Below are 15,320 nucleotides of genomic sequence, written 5' to 3' on the forward strand. Positions count from 1 at the left end.
CTTTCATGCTAACAGCTTTCTTATGAAATAAAGGCATGAAACCATAAAAACCATAGCAAAGCTGTATCAAAACATCTTTTTACAAACTCTCACACAACTCATGCAGTATAATCTATGTATCAGTAATTCAATCACATGGTCAGTACTATCCAAGCACATGCATTTCTGCTAAAAATATATCTAAAAGTGTTAGAGACTGGTTTTTAAGATAGACAGATAAGGTGTCCTTCAATTTCATTTTTTAAATATTAAGGTTTGCATGTTTTTTGGAAGTACCAAGCATATGACTATATAAATGAGACTTTAATTATACTGCTGAAGTTGTGTGAGAGTTTGTACACTGATGTTGTCCCCAGTCAACCAAAATCAATATGTTCACCACTTTCCATGGAGGAAAGTCACTTTAACATGGAATGTCTAATTGATATACAAATGGACATTTTGTGGGTGAAGTGTTACTTTAAATGTAACACAAATTATATAATTTATGTATTTTGTTGAAACATGCATACATCGGGCGTTTTGAGTCATCTGTTTGCCATTACTACCATTGTTTGATGACCTCAGTATATTTGTAAATGGGGAAGACTATAATTATCAAGTATTACTTAAACGGTACCTCTTTAGGTATTGCTAAATTAGCCAAAGCACTACACCCACAAATGTAATCTACCAGACCAAAACGGCAGTTAAGACATTGGATAATAAAGAACTTGAGCAATGCAGAGATTGCAGCTGCATTTAAAACAAGCCTACTGTTAAGAAGCAGCGTAGCCTAACAGCTTCACAAAAAGCTGCGATTAAGGCTGAAGACAGAACAAATGTCTGTGGTGTCACCCTCCCAGAGAACCTTTAAACTGTTAACCAAACAGCGCTTCTCTGACAAAGCAGTGTCAAACATCAGTGGGATGTGTCAGGCTCCGTTATTGTTCTAGGCAGTGACCTCGGTGCTAAGACCACTGTGGGTTGACTGAGAAATGAGTGTATCTCCTTAGTTTCTCATTTCCCCTCTTATCATTTACAACAGAGCAGCAAAATCAGAATGTCTGCTTGCTTAAAAAGTCGTGAAATGTCATCAATTTAATTTAAAAAATCGGACACAACGCTTTCACTCACAATTAAAAATCCTCAAAGTGGATATCAATGCAGTCAAGATCAGGACAGCACTCCTATTATAACTTTTTTTTTTATTGCCACATGGATGATAAATATAGTTTTATAAATATGGACCTTTAAAGTCACTGAAAAGTCTTAAATTGCAATTTTTAAGGTTGCAATGGCTACTTTTAATTATTCCATTTTTTAATCTGTTTGTTAAGATGAGTCAAGCTCTTGTGCCTGAGAATCCATATTTCTGTTGTTACAAATCCTTAAACCTTCCACTGAACTTATAACTGTCTTTAACTTTATGCTTGCACATAACTGTTAGAAAAATATAGCTTGACCTAACTCTAATAGCCATATTCCTAAGTAAAGCCTACCTCTACACAGGACCACATGTATATGCTACTTCTTAACTTATCACTTACCTGCAATGCTTTTATAAGAAAAAGATCATTCAATAAAAAAATGTCTTAAATTTGGTTAAAATGATGTTAAAAATATCTTAAAAAGCAATAAATTTAATGTCTGTGTGCAAACTGTCTGTATTAGAAAATTTTATTATTGGATAGCATCTACAACAAAACAGATACATCTGTAATTAATTTTATACTTAGAGAAACATGGACAAACACCCGGCCCAGCCAAGTTCATTTAAAAGGGTGTTTTTTTTTCATTTAAAAACATGAAAGACTTTATGAAATACGTTACTGATGAATTATGTCGTTTATGCGCACACCTGCCTAAGTTATATGTAAACAAGTCAGAGCTTCTAAATGTTTCATGAATACTCAGATGTGCATAAATTACCATTTTACACACATTCATTCTACTCATGTTTTGTAAATGAGACCCTAGGAGCCTCTTTGTGGTTTGTTGCAGTATGTTGAGGTTTACAGGAAAGTAAAACACAAGTACAATTTTCTAACGAGGGCGAGGTCACTGCTGCTCAGACCAGAGGCTTGACCTCTGCTGCTTGAACACGCTGACCCCACTTTGTTAGAAGTGTCAGAATACCCTGACCGCGCTGTCACTCAGCTGACCTGCTCCAAGTCGCCGATTAGATTCAGTTTGGTTACCCTGCAGTGCTTTGTAGCTTCAGCACTGAACACAGGCATAGAAAGCACCAGTGACTTCAAACTGCGTGTCGTATAATGTTGTTTAAAAGTTTGCTGTGTGTCACAGGATATTGTGTTAAGGAAATTGTACACACGTTTCCATGTATTTTTGTAACTATCACATGATTTAATTTATGCATGACTGTTTCTCAATCCGGTTCTGCAATGTTGTGGTTGAGCAGTAAGGCTGTTATGCAACACATTGCCGCCTAACTACGAAGTGAGTGAAAGTGATAACACAGTTTCCAAGACAACATAGTCTTACAACAACAACCTAAATAAAGCAAAGTCACGCTACAGCATAATGACTTACCAATGTGTTTACAGAGCATTTCTGCTGGAATCAAAATGTGTGCTTTTCATTTTTAAATCTTTAAGAACAGGTGGCACTATCACTTCCTGAGGCCTTCTGGTCCTCATGTAGTTTCACACACTTTGGTGGGATGATTGACATGATGAGTAAGACCCCGGATTACAAGTAAATCCTCTCATAATCATGCAAGGGGCAGTGATGACATTGCTGGGGAAGTCTCCTTTCACATATTGTATGTCCAAGTCATCCTACTCTCACTCACACAATTTAATTAAGTGATCTTCAGGGTCTGGAACCTTAACTCCACTCAAGTTCCTCAGAGTGTAAACCAGAAGGGGAGTGTGGCTGATTTGGCTTCTAAAACTAAAATAACAATAATCATGTCTGGGTTGTTGTGCACTGGGAGATTAATTCAGTCTTGACTCACCTGATTCAGTCAGAGCATCATAAAGAATTATTGATTTGGATGACACATGTTATAATCACAGCATGTGGTGTGTGTGAGGCCCTCATTAGTCAGCGAGTTCAGCAGCTCTACCGCTGCATAAGATGTTAGCTCTCAGTGAAGGCAGCATGAGGTCATATTTAAAAAAGAAAATATGCTCTCACTTACCTCTAGTTGTATATAGAGGTGCAGAATTTTCCATCTTTTGTGTGTGGAGATTTTAAGATGTTGGTCATTGAGATTCTTTCCTCCATTTCAACACAACACAGGTGAATGAAATTTCATAGCTGCTGCTCACTTTGTTTAGAAATTAGTTACAACCTCAATTGCAAAAAAGCAAAAAGCGAAATGAAAACCATATATCAACATCCAGAAATGCAGCAGACTTCTCTGGGTCCGAGTTCATCTGACATGAGCTGACATAAAGTGGAAAAGAGTCTACATTTTAGTTAGCGTTTGGAAATCATGGATGTTATTGTGTTGTCCAGTCTAAAGGGGAAAGGACCGTCCAGATTTGTTCAAAGCCAGCATCTGTGATTGTATGGAGGTGTTTGTGCTAATGACATCATGGGTAACATCAAATCTGACGGCACCATTAGTGCTGAAAGGCACCTACAGGTTTTGAGCAACATTTGCTGCAATCTAGACAACATCTTATTCAGGGACGGCCCTGCTTATGCCAGAAAGACAACGAGCCGCATATTGCATGTGGTACAACAGCGTGGCTTCATAGTAAAAGAGGGCAGATACTAGCCTGGCCTACCTGCAGTCCAGACCTGTCTCCCACTGACAATGATGTGGTGCAAGTGTTGTTGAAAGAAAAGATGATGTCATACAGTGGTAAACATGCTCCTCTGCCAACTTTTTGGGAGAATGTTGCATATTCAGAATGAGTGCATATTTTTTTTAAGAAAAAGTTTATCAGTTTGAACATTAAATATTTTTGCACTGTATTTATTTTAATATGGATCAAAAAGATTTGCATATCATTGCATTCTGTTTTCATGCATGTTTTACACAGCATCCCAATTTTTTGGAATTGGGGTTTTATAAAAAAAACAAACAAAAAAACTCACCACTAACACCTCTTTTCAGAAACAGTGTCTTGCACTGGATGTAACCGAACATCAAACGGTAGTAGGGGTCCTGCGTGAGACTGAGAAACTAATGTTTTTTCTTTGTAAAGGTCTGTCTTTGCAGCCTTGTTTCTTCTGAATCTTTGATCTTTGTCTTTCTCTTTGTTCGCCTCCGCGATAAAGCGGTCAAAAGTCTTGCAGCATAATGAGAGTATAAGTGACATGTCGGGCTCTGAGGGTAATGTTTGGCAGCGGTACTTGTTTGTGGGAAAGTGACATGAGCAGCGTAAACACACACTGTGTTTGGTCTTTCACCTTTTGAAATTGAAAAGTCAGTCTAGTAAGCTTTGCTTGCCTATTACATTATCACCTCCGACTAGGAGGTTATGTTGTCGGTTCATTTTGTTTGTCGGCATGATTACGGAAAAACTATGGGTTGAATTTTCATGAAACTAGGTGGAAGGATGTTGCTCGGGCCAATGCAGAAACCATAACATTTTGGAGCTTATCCAAATCACGGAGCAGATACGCAAATGACTTTTCACTTCTGTTAACATTGGGAGATGGGGCATTTGGCCTTGACTGAGGTCTGTGTTCTCCGAGTGCTCTTCTATTGTAGTGATGCATTAACAGCTGAAGTAATTGGACATATGTGTCTTTCATGGCCCAAGTGTTGTTGTGTTGCTGGGACACTGAATCAGTATAAAAGCAGTCTCTCTCTCTTTTACTCTCCAAGTTGTATTTGTCATCTCCATGTGATATTGTCAACTCTCAGTAACTCTCAGTTAATCAGTGTGTTTCCCTCAGTGTGTGCCCAATGCATCGTCGCCAGCCTCTGGGCTATGCAGCGGAGGTTATTAATGTGGGGATTTATTTATCTAAGTGATCCCCTACTGGCGGGGAAGGACTGTGGCGGCAGCTGTCGTGGGGCTGAAGGGACAGCGGTACCCCAGTGTTCAGTCCCTCATTACTGCTTTTTAATGAGGAGGAGTGAAGGATTTCAGTGGGTTTCCCATCTGGCCTTGCACTGCATGACTGTCTGTGCTGTTCCTCATATCTCTCATGATGCTCAGGGTTTCAGTGAGAGGCCTGTGAAAGAAGTTGCTGCATTGTTTTTGAAAGCCATAGTAACAAAATTAGCAGTAGGTTTCCTTCACATGCTTTAGTTTACTTTATAAACGGTATAATTGGGGAATTCTTACTACTGGGGTCAATATGAAACTGTCTTCATAGTAGAGCTGGGTACTTTCCAAAAGCTGTTGAATGATGTAAGCTGCGATGCTTTTGCAACAGGTTTTCTCAAAACTCAGCAATCCCCCTACTGCTTCTATGTATTTACTTCTCCTTTTTAATTGATATAAAATTGTTAAAGGCTTATGCACGTCACTACAACATATCCTGTCATCTGTTGTGGAATTAGCTGGTGCCGGTTTGATAGCGCACACCTATTTGATAGACAGTCAGATCGAGCTACGGCTGTTAAACCTCTCAAAATCAAACTGTGATTCCACCGTTAATTTTTCTAAATGCAAAAAAGAAACAGGCTCCTTTCTGAAAAAATAATACAGTGATAGAAATCATTTTAGGGTCCCAGAATTTATTTTGAAGTGAGTAAAATTGTGGTGTAATGGTGTATTTTTTTGAGCTATACCATAACAGACCGCCAAATCTGTCTAAAATAAGTTGTGTGAAACAATTTCTACCCTGCCGCAACCTGTTTATTTGAGCCTAATGTAAGTTGACACGTGTTTGTGTTGAGCAGAAAGAGCAGGATAGCGTTTTTTTTATTGTGAAACCCACAAGCCTGTGGCATCTCAACGTGCCCCTTTCCCCCAAGTTAGCTTATGTCACAGCAGCAGTATTTTCAGAGTTAACGGTGTCACCCCACCACTCAGCTCAAAAGCACTCAACCCTATCCTGCACTACCCACCCCTTGCACATCGCACCATGAAAAATGAAAACGCTTGTCTGCATGCATCAGTCACAGTTTAATGGAAATATTTTTCTCAGGCAGTTAGCCTCCCACACAGATGAGTTTGTTTTCTAAGTGCTATCCGTTGTTTACACTCCACCCTCCCAACTGTCTCCGCCAGCATCACCAAGGAAAGCATAGTAGACGTGGAGGCGTCGGTGAGGAAAGTGGAGCAGAAGATCGAGAGCTGCTCCCAGCAGGACGTGGAGCTGCACATCGAGAGGGTGGGCACACTATTCACTACGAATCATCGAACACACGCAGAGTTCTTAACACACACCCAAAGTTTTAGGTGCCTTCAGGTTACCAGAACCTCCTATGTGTGTTTATGTTGTTATTTGGTCTTCAAGCTGCTCTTAAGGCAGTGAATACAGAAAATTGTAAGGGATGGAGGACACTTTACTCTAATATAATGCAATCCAATGCAACCCCACAGGCTCTGTGATGCCTACTCTGAAAAAAGAGAAACTGTCATAAATGTGATGCAAGATGTACAGTATTGCAGGGCTCAGTGGATTGTATCAGATTCTAAAGGTTTTTTATGTTTGTCAGCAGCATTGAAACCCGCTCGTTTTCCCACACTCACACATAGATGAGGTTTTAACAGATGTCAGTGTCACTTTTACTTGTTATGTCTGTACGTGGACTCTGGGTACTTTCCAGAACATCTAATGGAAACATTTGGTGGTTTGTCACCCTCTGAATTTTAATGGTTTTTCTTTCTTCCCCTCTCAGATTTTTGTCATCAGCCAGGCAGAAGCCCGTCTTCCCCTGCAGTTGGAGGATGCCGTCAGGCCTGATGGAGAGGGTGAAGAGGTGAGGATGAATTTAGAGATGAAAGAGAGGGCATGGAAAGCATACTTCGTCCAATGCTATTTTCTGCTCTGTGCCTACTAAAGTGAATTATCGGCCGACAACCCATGGCTGATCTCGCTCATTCTTTTCAATAAATCAATACAATGCAGTTCACAACGATTGTATAACATGAATGGTCAAAGGTGATTAATGCCCTTTTAAGGATCCATAATGTGTTTTGGTTTGGCTGAAAAAGAGAAAAATTCAACCAGTGACAATTTGGAAAACTGGAATAGCAATTGAAAGTGTGGTACATTCTCAAGAGGAAACTTCACTGTCAGGTGAAAAGAATCAGCATGTAATGCCAATAAGACAGCTCCGTCTCAGCCAGACAAAAAAAAAAAAAAACATCTGTTACTCTGCTCCAGACTGCTTTAATTTAAAAAATTCTGACATCAACTTTTCAGCGTGAGAAAAAGGAATTGAATGTGTGAGAGTCCACCGTCTAAGATGACATTAATGGATAGGTATAGTGGGACTATCGATGACCAAAACATAATAAACAATTAAGCCTTAATGTATCTGCACACTTTGTGCTAAAAGCAAAATTGTAGCAGATACAAGCATGACCTAACTTCGTCCTTCACAGACAGAAAGCACTAGTCAGAAAAGAGAATTAGAAACAGATTTGTACTTTTGGCAGAGTCAAGTATTGGGTAATTAAACCTGGTTAAATTAAATAAGATCGAGAGCAGAATGGCTCCCACTGATTAACATCACATTCAGTGAGTAACATCACCTTGTCTGACTCCCTCCTCTCCATGCAAACTGTGATTTCATCACGCCGTGTTTATAAGAGCCGGCAGCCGGGGTTTAGGGAGTCTTCTGAATTCCAATTAAGGAGATTTGTGCATCGATGCTGAATCATTTGAGAGCACTGTGATGCATTTAAGAAGTCGCTATATTTCCCACCCACAGTTTAGGTGGTCATGGACGGTAATTAAAAGAGGATCTATTGTGCTCATTTACAGGTTCATGCTTGTATTTTGGGTTCCTACTAGAACATGTTTACATGCTTTAATGGTCAAAAAACACTTAACCTCTTACTGTTTGTGCTGGAACACCTGTATTCACCCTGTGTGTGAAATGCTCCATGTTAGCGCCTGTCTCTTTTAGCCCCACTTCTGAAAACACCCAGACTGTTCTAATAGGTCAACATCTCTGGGTCTTCATATCTCTGATCTCTGCGTCGTTATTGCAGCTGAGTGGCTGTAACGGAAAATAACAGTACATTCTATTGTGAAAAAACAACAGTTACATTTTCTAAACACATTTTTACAACTGGTCATGTTACAGAAGGAATATGATCCAAAATCGATGAGAAATTAACAACATCAGCAACCAAGATAACATGTTACCGTGACATTAGCATGTAGCTACATGTAGCAATGTGTATAATGTAAACACGTGCAGCAGCACGGAGGAGATAACCATATAAAGAAATCTGGCACACAATGACTTTATCTTTCAGCCAAAGTAGAAAAAAAACAAAACTTTGAAATTCCTAACGTTCCAAAGCCTAAGTTTTTTTCTTACAGGGATTACTTTTACATGTGTTTAGCTCATTATTTGAAACCTTGTCCACCTTTATTATGAACATTCGACATTGTTACATTAGAAATAAGTTAAGTTAAGGCATTATAAGTCTCTTGAACTTAAAGGCTGCTATTTTTGTAGTGTGAAACGCTGGCTTAAAAGCATGTCAATACAGACTCAATACAGGTGATTCTATCGAAGAAAGAAAATGTTTTGTAAAGCTCTAGAATTGTGTAAATAGCTGCTGCATGTGTCTTGTCAAAAGAATTTGACAACATTAACACTTGGCAGTTTAGGATAATCAGATGCAGCTTCTGAAGTTGTCGTTGAAAATTCTTCTTCCCTTAAACAGGTGGTTAGATAATTGGGGGTGCCTGGTGGCTCAGTGGATAAAGTGGGCGCCCCATGTATAGAGGCTGTGTCCTCGCCGCAGAGGCTGCAGGGTTCGATTCCGGCCTTAGCCTTTTGCTGCATGTCACCCCCTCTCTTCTCCTTTCACACTTGTGCTGTCCTATCAATTAAAGGCATAAACGCCCCAAAAATATCTTTAAATAGTGAGATATTGAGCTGCACGTCCATGAAAAAACATTTTTCTAAAGAATCCTCTATTTCAAAGTCTCATAGTAATTACCAATAATGGTGCAGCCACAGCTGTTGGATGCAAACCTTCCTATTGAGAGATTGAAGCTGTCAAATAAACATAATTTGTAACAGACAATGTAAAGGAATTGTCACACCCCCATATTTTCTCCAGTATCAGATTTTATATCATTATATTGCTTTATGTATGTATCGAGATCAAATCAATATATGGGTGTCACCATTCCAGACAGCTGAGAGCTGGTCTGTGTTTATCCAGTAAGCTGATCTGTGCAGCTGCAGCAGCATCCCAGGTGCTTTCTGCTGGGGATTCAACATGTCAGTCACACACTCGTACCAGCACCTGCCTTCCCGAGAGACACGAGCCTTAACAGCCCTGTCTATCCAACTGTACGCCCGTCTAACCTTTTGTCCCTCTGTGTGGGGCTGTTTGGAGCAGGATGTGGCTACACAGGCTATTAGCTCAAACCCCAGCGGGTCCTGAGGAAGCCTGACATCCATGACCCTGGAAGCAGTGGTTCCTCCCGCGATGAAACATTTATGCTTTTATTTGTTTTTTATTCTTTTCTTTTTTATTGCCATGTTGCCCCACATCGTGGATATTTTTTGTTGCAGTTGACCCTGTAATAGCTGCTGCAAGGAATAAAGTAAATTTCTACTTGTTGGTGTTTTAGCTGTATGAGGGCAGTCATTATACAGTGTTTCATTAGGAAAAATAGCGTGTTCATTATTGTTATTCAGGGCTGATAATCTGCCAGTGGCTAGTATGTGAGCTAGGTTTTTTAAACAGAAAATGACTTGTATCTCATGTTTCCTCTTGCTGCCCTCCTCGTGTGATTTGAAAAGCCTCTAAAATGCATTTACACATCACTGGCTGCAGATGCTCCTGTGAAAAGAAAAGAACAGAGCAGGAGTCGCTCAACAGCTACATTGTTGAATATTTCATAGTCTGAAGGTTTTTGGTGATGTGATAATGTTTTGTTTTTTTTTTTTGTTTGCCCTCAGGAAGGCAGAGCCACAGTCAACCAGGACACTAAGCTGGACAACAGGGTGATTGATCTCAGGGTAAGTTGCGAGCAGAGCCGAGGAAAAACAAGTGGAAAAACACTTGAGTTTGTGACACAGCAGATACTCTGTCCTGCTGTATCTAATCTCACAAGTGACATGTTCGCATTTGAGGCTTGAGTGGTTCAGTTGTGGTTCACTGTTGGGATAAAAAATATGTTATTTTGAGATATTTAAGGCCAGACCTGTTTAAGTTAGACTTTTCAGAGCTGGTTATTCACCATTTCTATTCACATCGTCAGTTTTATTAATCCTGTTTAAATTAACAAATGCCGTTAAGTTATCTTTTCTCTAATACAGCAAATGAAAAAATGAAAAAAAAAGTAGAGAAATGTTAAGTATTTTTTACGGTAAAGGGAAAGCAAACCTTATACTATACGTATTTCAAAATGCAAAGCAAACCACTTCACATCTAAAGTGGAAAAAAAGATGGGCTGTGATTTTAGTGGGCTGACGCTATCAATCCCTTGCAGTGTGGGAGATGTGCTAAACCTATGCCAGCAGCAGCAGAGACGGAGCCACAAAGCGTCTCATTGTTTTGATCTGTGCCTCCCACGTGTATGATGCAGCAGGCAGGAAGGCACTCGCACCACAGAACAGAGCCGCGTAGCTCACAAGTCACACAACAACACCTGTTTCTGTAACACTGTGCACTTTGAGCTCGTGGACTCGGGTCTGTCATCAGTTGTGCTCATCAGAGCCCAACCAAGCTGTAAAGTCGTTCCCACACTGACAGACAGATGCTCCAAAAGGGAACCATAAACCGCCCCCAGTAATATTTTAGTTCCAATGGAACTCCCCTTGTAACCTGACCATCCTCAAAAATAAGGCGCTTCGCACTAAAACACAGTGTAAAAGTTAACTTTTAGTCATTTTAATTTAGCTGGTATAAGACGGCTGCACTCATTGGTAGACATTTTTCGGCAATCCCCCTGACGCCTAAGTTTGTTGGTGTTGAGTAGAGGCAAGACAAAAAACCCCTAACACTGTTTTTCTCAGCCAGAGCACCTCAAAGTGCATTACATTTTTTGGTAATTTGTAAAGCTTGTTATTTCTTCAATCTAAATGTGTTTAAGAATTAATATAAATATACAATAAAACGCAAAATTTCAATGATCAGTTCGGTTTGAATATAATCATGCCAATCACGACACAGGCACACGTTTATGCCGCTGTTGGCTAACTAACTTTGCCATGGATGGAGTGACACAGATGGTGGATTGGATTTTAAGACAGAAAAGCGATGTGGGGGACAACCCTGCACTGGTAAAAGCTCCAAAGCATGTAGTGAAAAAATATGACCCTAAAAACATTAAATTTGGATTCATCATCTAATTTGCTCATTATAGCTGAGAGTAGCATAACACATATTTACATCCCAGTTTATTTTTTCTCTATTGTTTAAATGTTTCATTTTCACTTGGGAGCGTGGTATATATATATATATATATATATATATATATACACTGTAACTGTTTACAGGTGTTCAGTTCATCACGTGATTATCTGTATGTCTTATTTGTCAAAAAAAAATGTTTCTCTAAAGCTTAAGGTGATGTCTTCAAGTTGCTAGTTTTCATCAAGTAACAGTCCAAAATATGAAGATAATAAAAGTTTAGTTTGCCCAATAGACAAAGAAGAGCAACAAGTATGATTTAGTATGACTTAAACAAGTGATTAATACAGTTTTTGATTCATTTCAAATTTCAGAATATACCAGTTATTATTTTTTTAATTCTGTGTCACTTTCCAACAGCTAAAGACAGATAATAGTAGGTGGTCACAATAAAGAAGATGAGAGGAATGTTATTTATGCAGGAATAAATCAGCAGTGCGGAACTATTTTGGGTTTCCTGAGAAAATAAGGGTCAACAACAAGAGCACATGCCGTATGTAAACAATGCTGTTAGGGGATAAACGGCAACCTCAGCTGAGACATCATATTAGACAAAGAAGAACAAATATTCCTCACATTTGAAGAGCTGGAAAAAGTAAATATTTTGTGTTGTGCTAGATAGTTTAACTGAAACAATTAATCGATTATGAAACTAGTGGATTCATTTCAAATTTCAGAATATACAACATTTCAAGGATAAAGAGTCAAGTCGCTCAACTGTTGTTTGAATGATTATCAACTCACAGATTACTGAAAAGAAGTGTAAAGGTACAGGCAAATATTTGAACTCAAGAGAAGAGAGGCAAAGATTTTGTGCTTTGAAACCTTACTGTGGTGGATTGTCACCACAGTCAGGTTTCAAACCATCAGCACTTTGTGCCACTGCCTCGTGAATGATTTCCCACACTTTCAGGACACCACCAGACAATGTGCCAGTTTGACAGTACGCCAACCGCCACCCCACCCAACTATATAACACCTACAGACATGCTGTAAACAGGAACTGCTTTCTAATTTCTGAACGTAGTCCCGCAGGGCCTGGTTTTAGGTTAATTTTCCCAGGTTTAACAGGGGACACAGGTCAAAGTCTGACACGTGACACAAATCGCTTATATGAGTTTAACTTGGTTCATTTGGTTCAGTGCTTTTTAAAGGGTTTGGTAAAAGTGTTTTTGAAGTAGGAGAGTTTTTCTTCACTTCTTCAGATTGGGACTAAACGAAAAGTTATAGCCAGACAGCCCTGAGGCGTTGTCTGCAGATTAATGAGTGTGCCAGCATTTGGACATTATCACCTTTCCATTCTGCAAACTGTTAGCGGGACAAGGCCTATTCAGGACTGGACAGGCACTAGTAATGGAAAAAGGGAGAAATGATGCCTATTAATTAAAACAGACCTGTGCATCCTGTATTGAAAGGACCAGGGTCTGTCTTCATGAAGGTGTGTAATAACCGGAGTTGAAAGCCAGTCAAGCTCAAATCCTGAGGTCATTTGAGAGTTGATTAAAGGGAATGTTCACTTTTGTTTTTGATGTGCTCTGTTGCCGTTTGGGGGGATTTAGGGCTTTTTTACAGTAATCTCTTGCTTTAGTTTAAGCTATTTTTGTCCCCGCCTTGGTTTCAGCATTTACATTTATAATGATAGGTTTAAAGTACTTGGGGCTTCGCTGGCGGAGCACGCTTGTCTTGCCCTTTTGCCTTCAAATAAATGTTTCGCCCTTCATGTCGAAAGGAGTTGCGTGAACAGAAATTGGCGGCCTTGTTTTACACACATCTGTTATGATTGTGTAATGAATCCAGTGAATCACACTTAGTGTGGTAATGCTCTGTGTGTGTGTGTGTGTGTCTGTGTGTGTGTGTGTGTGTGTGTGTGTGTGTGTGTGTGTTTGTGTTGCGTGTGTCTCCTCCCAAAGACGACCACCAGCCAGGCCATCTTTCGCCTTCAGTCAGGAGTGTGCCAGCTCTTCAGAGACACCCTCACCAAAAAGGGCTTTGTGGAGATCCAGACCCCGAAAATCATATCAGGTACAAACATGCTCTATGTCACGTTGATCTTGCCCCACAGGAAAACTAAAACTAACATCCGTTGAATCAGTTTTGATTAGATGCTTCAGTAGAGGCACGCTCTTTTTCATATTGCCACCCACAAGTGTCCTGTGAGTCATCCTGTGACAGTTGTGAGGTTGACTTCCTGCATGTGCCGTTCTCAAGACTGCAATTCATATCAAGCTTGAAGCTCAGTTGAAGCTTAAAACAAAATTGTCTCAGGGAGTAACGGAGAGTTTCAAACACAGTCGTGCTTATGATGTTCAAGTAAACAACAGACAAGAAGGTACAAAGAAGAGTTTTTATTGTTTTAGACCTATCAGGGTTTTAATCCAGCCCACTGGGAATTCTGATGCATCGACCAACTTTCATATCAGCTCCTCTTCTCTCACATCAGCTTCTTACTCTCACATTTCCACACTGTGCCTTTCTAATTTGACAAGGGAGGCCTTCCTTTAAGCCCGCTCCCAAAAGACCTTATCCCACTTCACTGAAAGCAGGGAAGACTGGAAAGATACAACTTAAGTTTCAAACAGAAATCTTCCCGCTGACATTGAGAAGACACTGTTATGTTGAGCTTTTCCATGCATGGTGTCTCTTATCCTGGTATCATTTTCTGAACTTCAGGTATGAGAGATGACTTGCTATTCTACTTATATACAACTTACCCCGTGGAAAACCTTTCCACTCTTCAGCTGGAGTGAATTTGTTTTGAAAAGCCTTGAGAAAATACTTAGTCAGGTGTATATTATGTATAATTAAAGCTGTGCAGGAGTGAAGAGGAATCTAAAATCAGCAATTTGCAGTAAGTTTGAGTCAAAATGGATAAAGATTTTTAGAATTTCTTACGGCAAAGTACATAGTCCTCTAATCTCCAGTCGGTGGCCTCCCACATGCCTCTCAGATTTGAAATGTGGCGAAACCGTGACAGTGTCACTTCCTCTTTTCTTCAAGAGCCAATGATATCGACTTACCCTGGTACTACTGAATTCAAAACTGGCGCTTTTTTATTTTGGCGGCAGCTGTAAATCAACACAGTGTGCCCTTTTTTTTTTGTAAAAACCGCATCTTCCTGCCTGCCAACACCCATAGTACACAGCATGAACAGTTTGTGGTGTGTGAACCCCCACCCTCCTATTGGTGACACGAAAGTATCAAATGATAACCTCTGACGTGTGTCAAACAGAGAACCGCAGATGTGTTATGTAACATGGCCCCAGTGGGGCCTTTATTTGTTTGTTTTGACACACACATGGAAACTGTGTGTTTCTTTAATTACATGAATTTATTTTTTTAACATATTCATTTTTTTCAACAATGAAAATAATAAAAAAACAACACATATTTATACATAACCATAATACTCACACACACAAACACTAACACCGTTTATAGAACTGAGAAAACAGGACGATTTTGAGCTGAGCTTAACATGTAGATACAGTTTTTATAGATAGCAGCTTATGAGGCAAAGCATTCCAGAGGGCAGGTCCACACACAGACTAAAAACACCTTTACCAGCTCCTGATCTTATTTTGGGTGCAACCAGAAGGCCACTGTCTGTAGACCTGAGAGTTCTGGTGTCAGTGAGCAGGTCAGAAATATACTGTGGAGCTGTTTCTGTTTCTGTCTTATTTTCCAAAAAGAAAGAAAAATCGCTGTAAGCTGGCTCATTAGAGTTCCAACTGCAGCTTCCACTGAACATGTGATATATATATATCATCATTAGGTGGCAGTGTCTGGGTTTGTGAAGTGAGAAACTTGCAGCAATGTGTGTTTGTCAAAAACAATATCAGCCCC

The 15,320-nt window shown here is 39.7% G+C and overlaps 1 protein-coding gene across 1 annotated transcript in view; it reads left to right on the plus strand.

Annotated features, from left to right (window-relative positions):
* dars1 (aspartyl-tRNA synthetase 1) overlaps positions 1-15,320 on the plus strand; it is a 35,695-nt gene that overhangs the window by 11,059 nt on the left and 9,316 nt on the right. Inside the window, exons 7-10 of the mRNA XM_042494624.1 lie at positions 6,147-6,249; positions 6,761-6,841; positions 10,022-10,081; positions 13,388-13,499. Coding sequence (XP_042350558.1) covers positions 6,147-6,249; positions 6,761-6,841; positions 10,022-10,081; positions 13,388-13,499 — 356 coding nt within the window. The remainder of the gene's footprint in view (positions 1-6,146; positions 6,250-6,760; positions 6,842-10,021; positions 10,082-13,387; positions 13,500-15,320) is intronic.

The sequence above is a fragment of the Plectropomus leopardus genome, chromosome 10, assembly GCF_008729295.1.
Source record: "Plectropomus leopardus isolate mb chromosome 10, YSFRI_Pleo_2.0, whole genome shotgun sequence".
Classification (NCBI taxonomy): Eukaryota; Metazoa; Chordata; class Actinopteri; order Perciformes; family Serranidae; genus Plectropomus; species Plectropomus leopardus.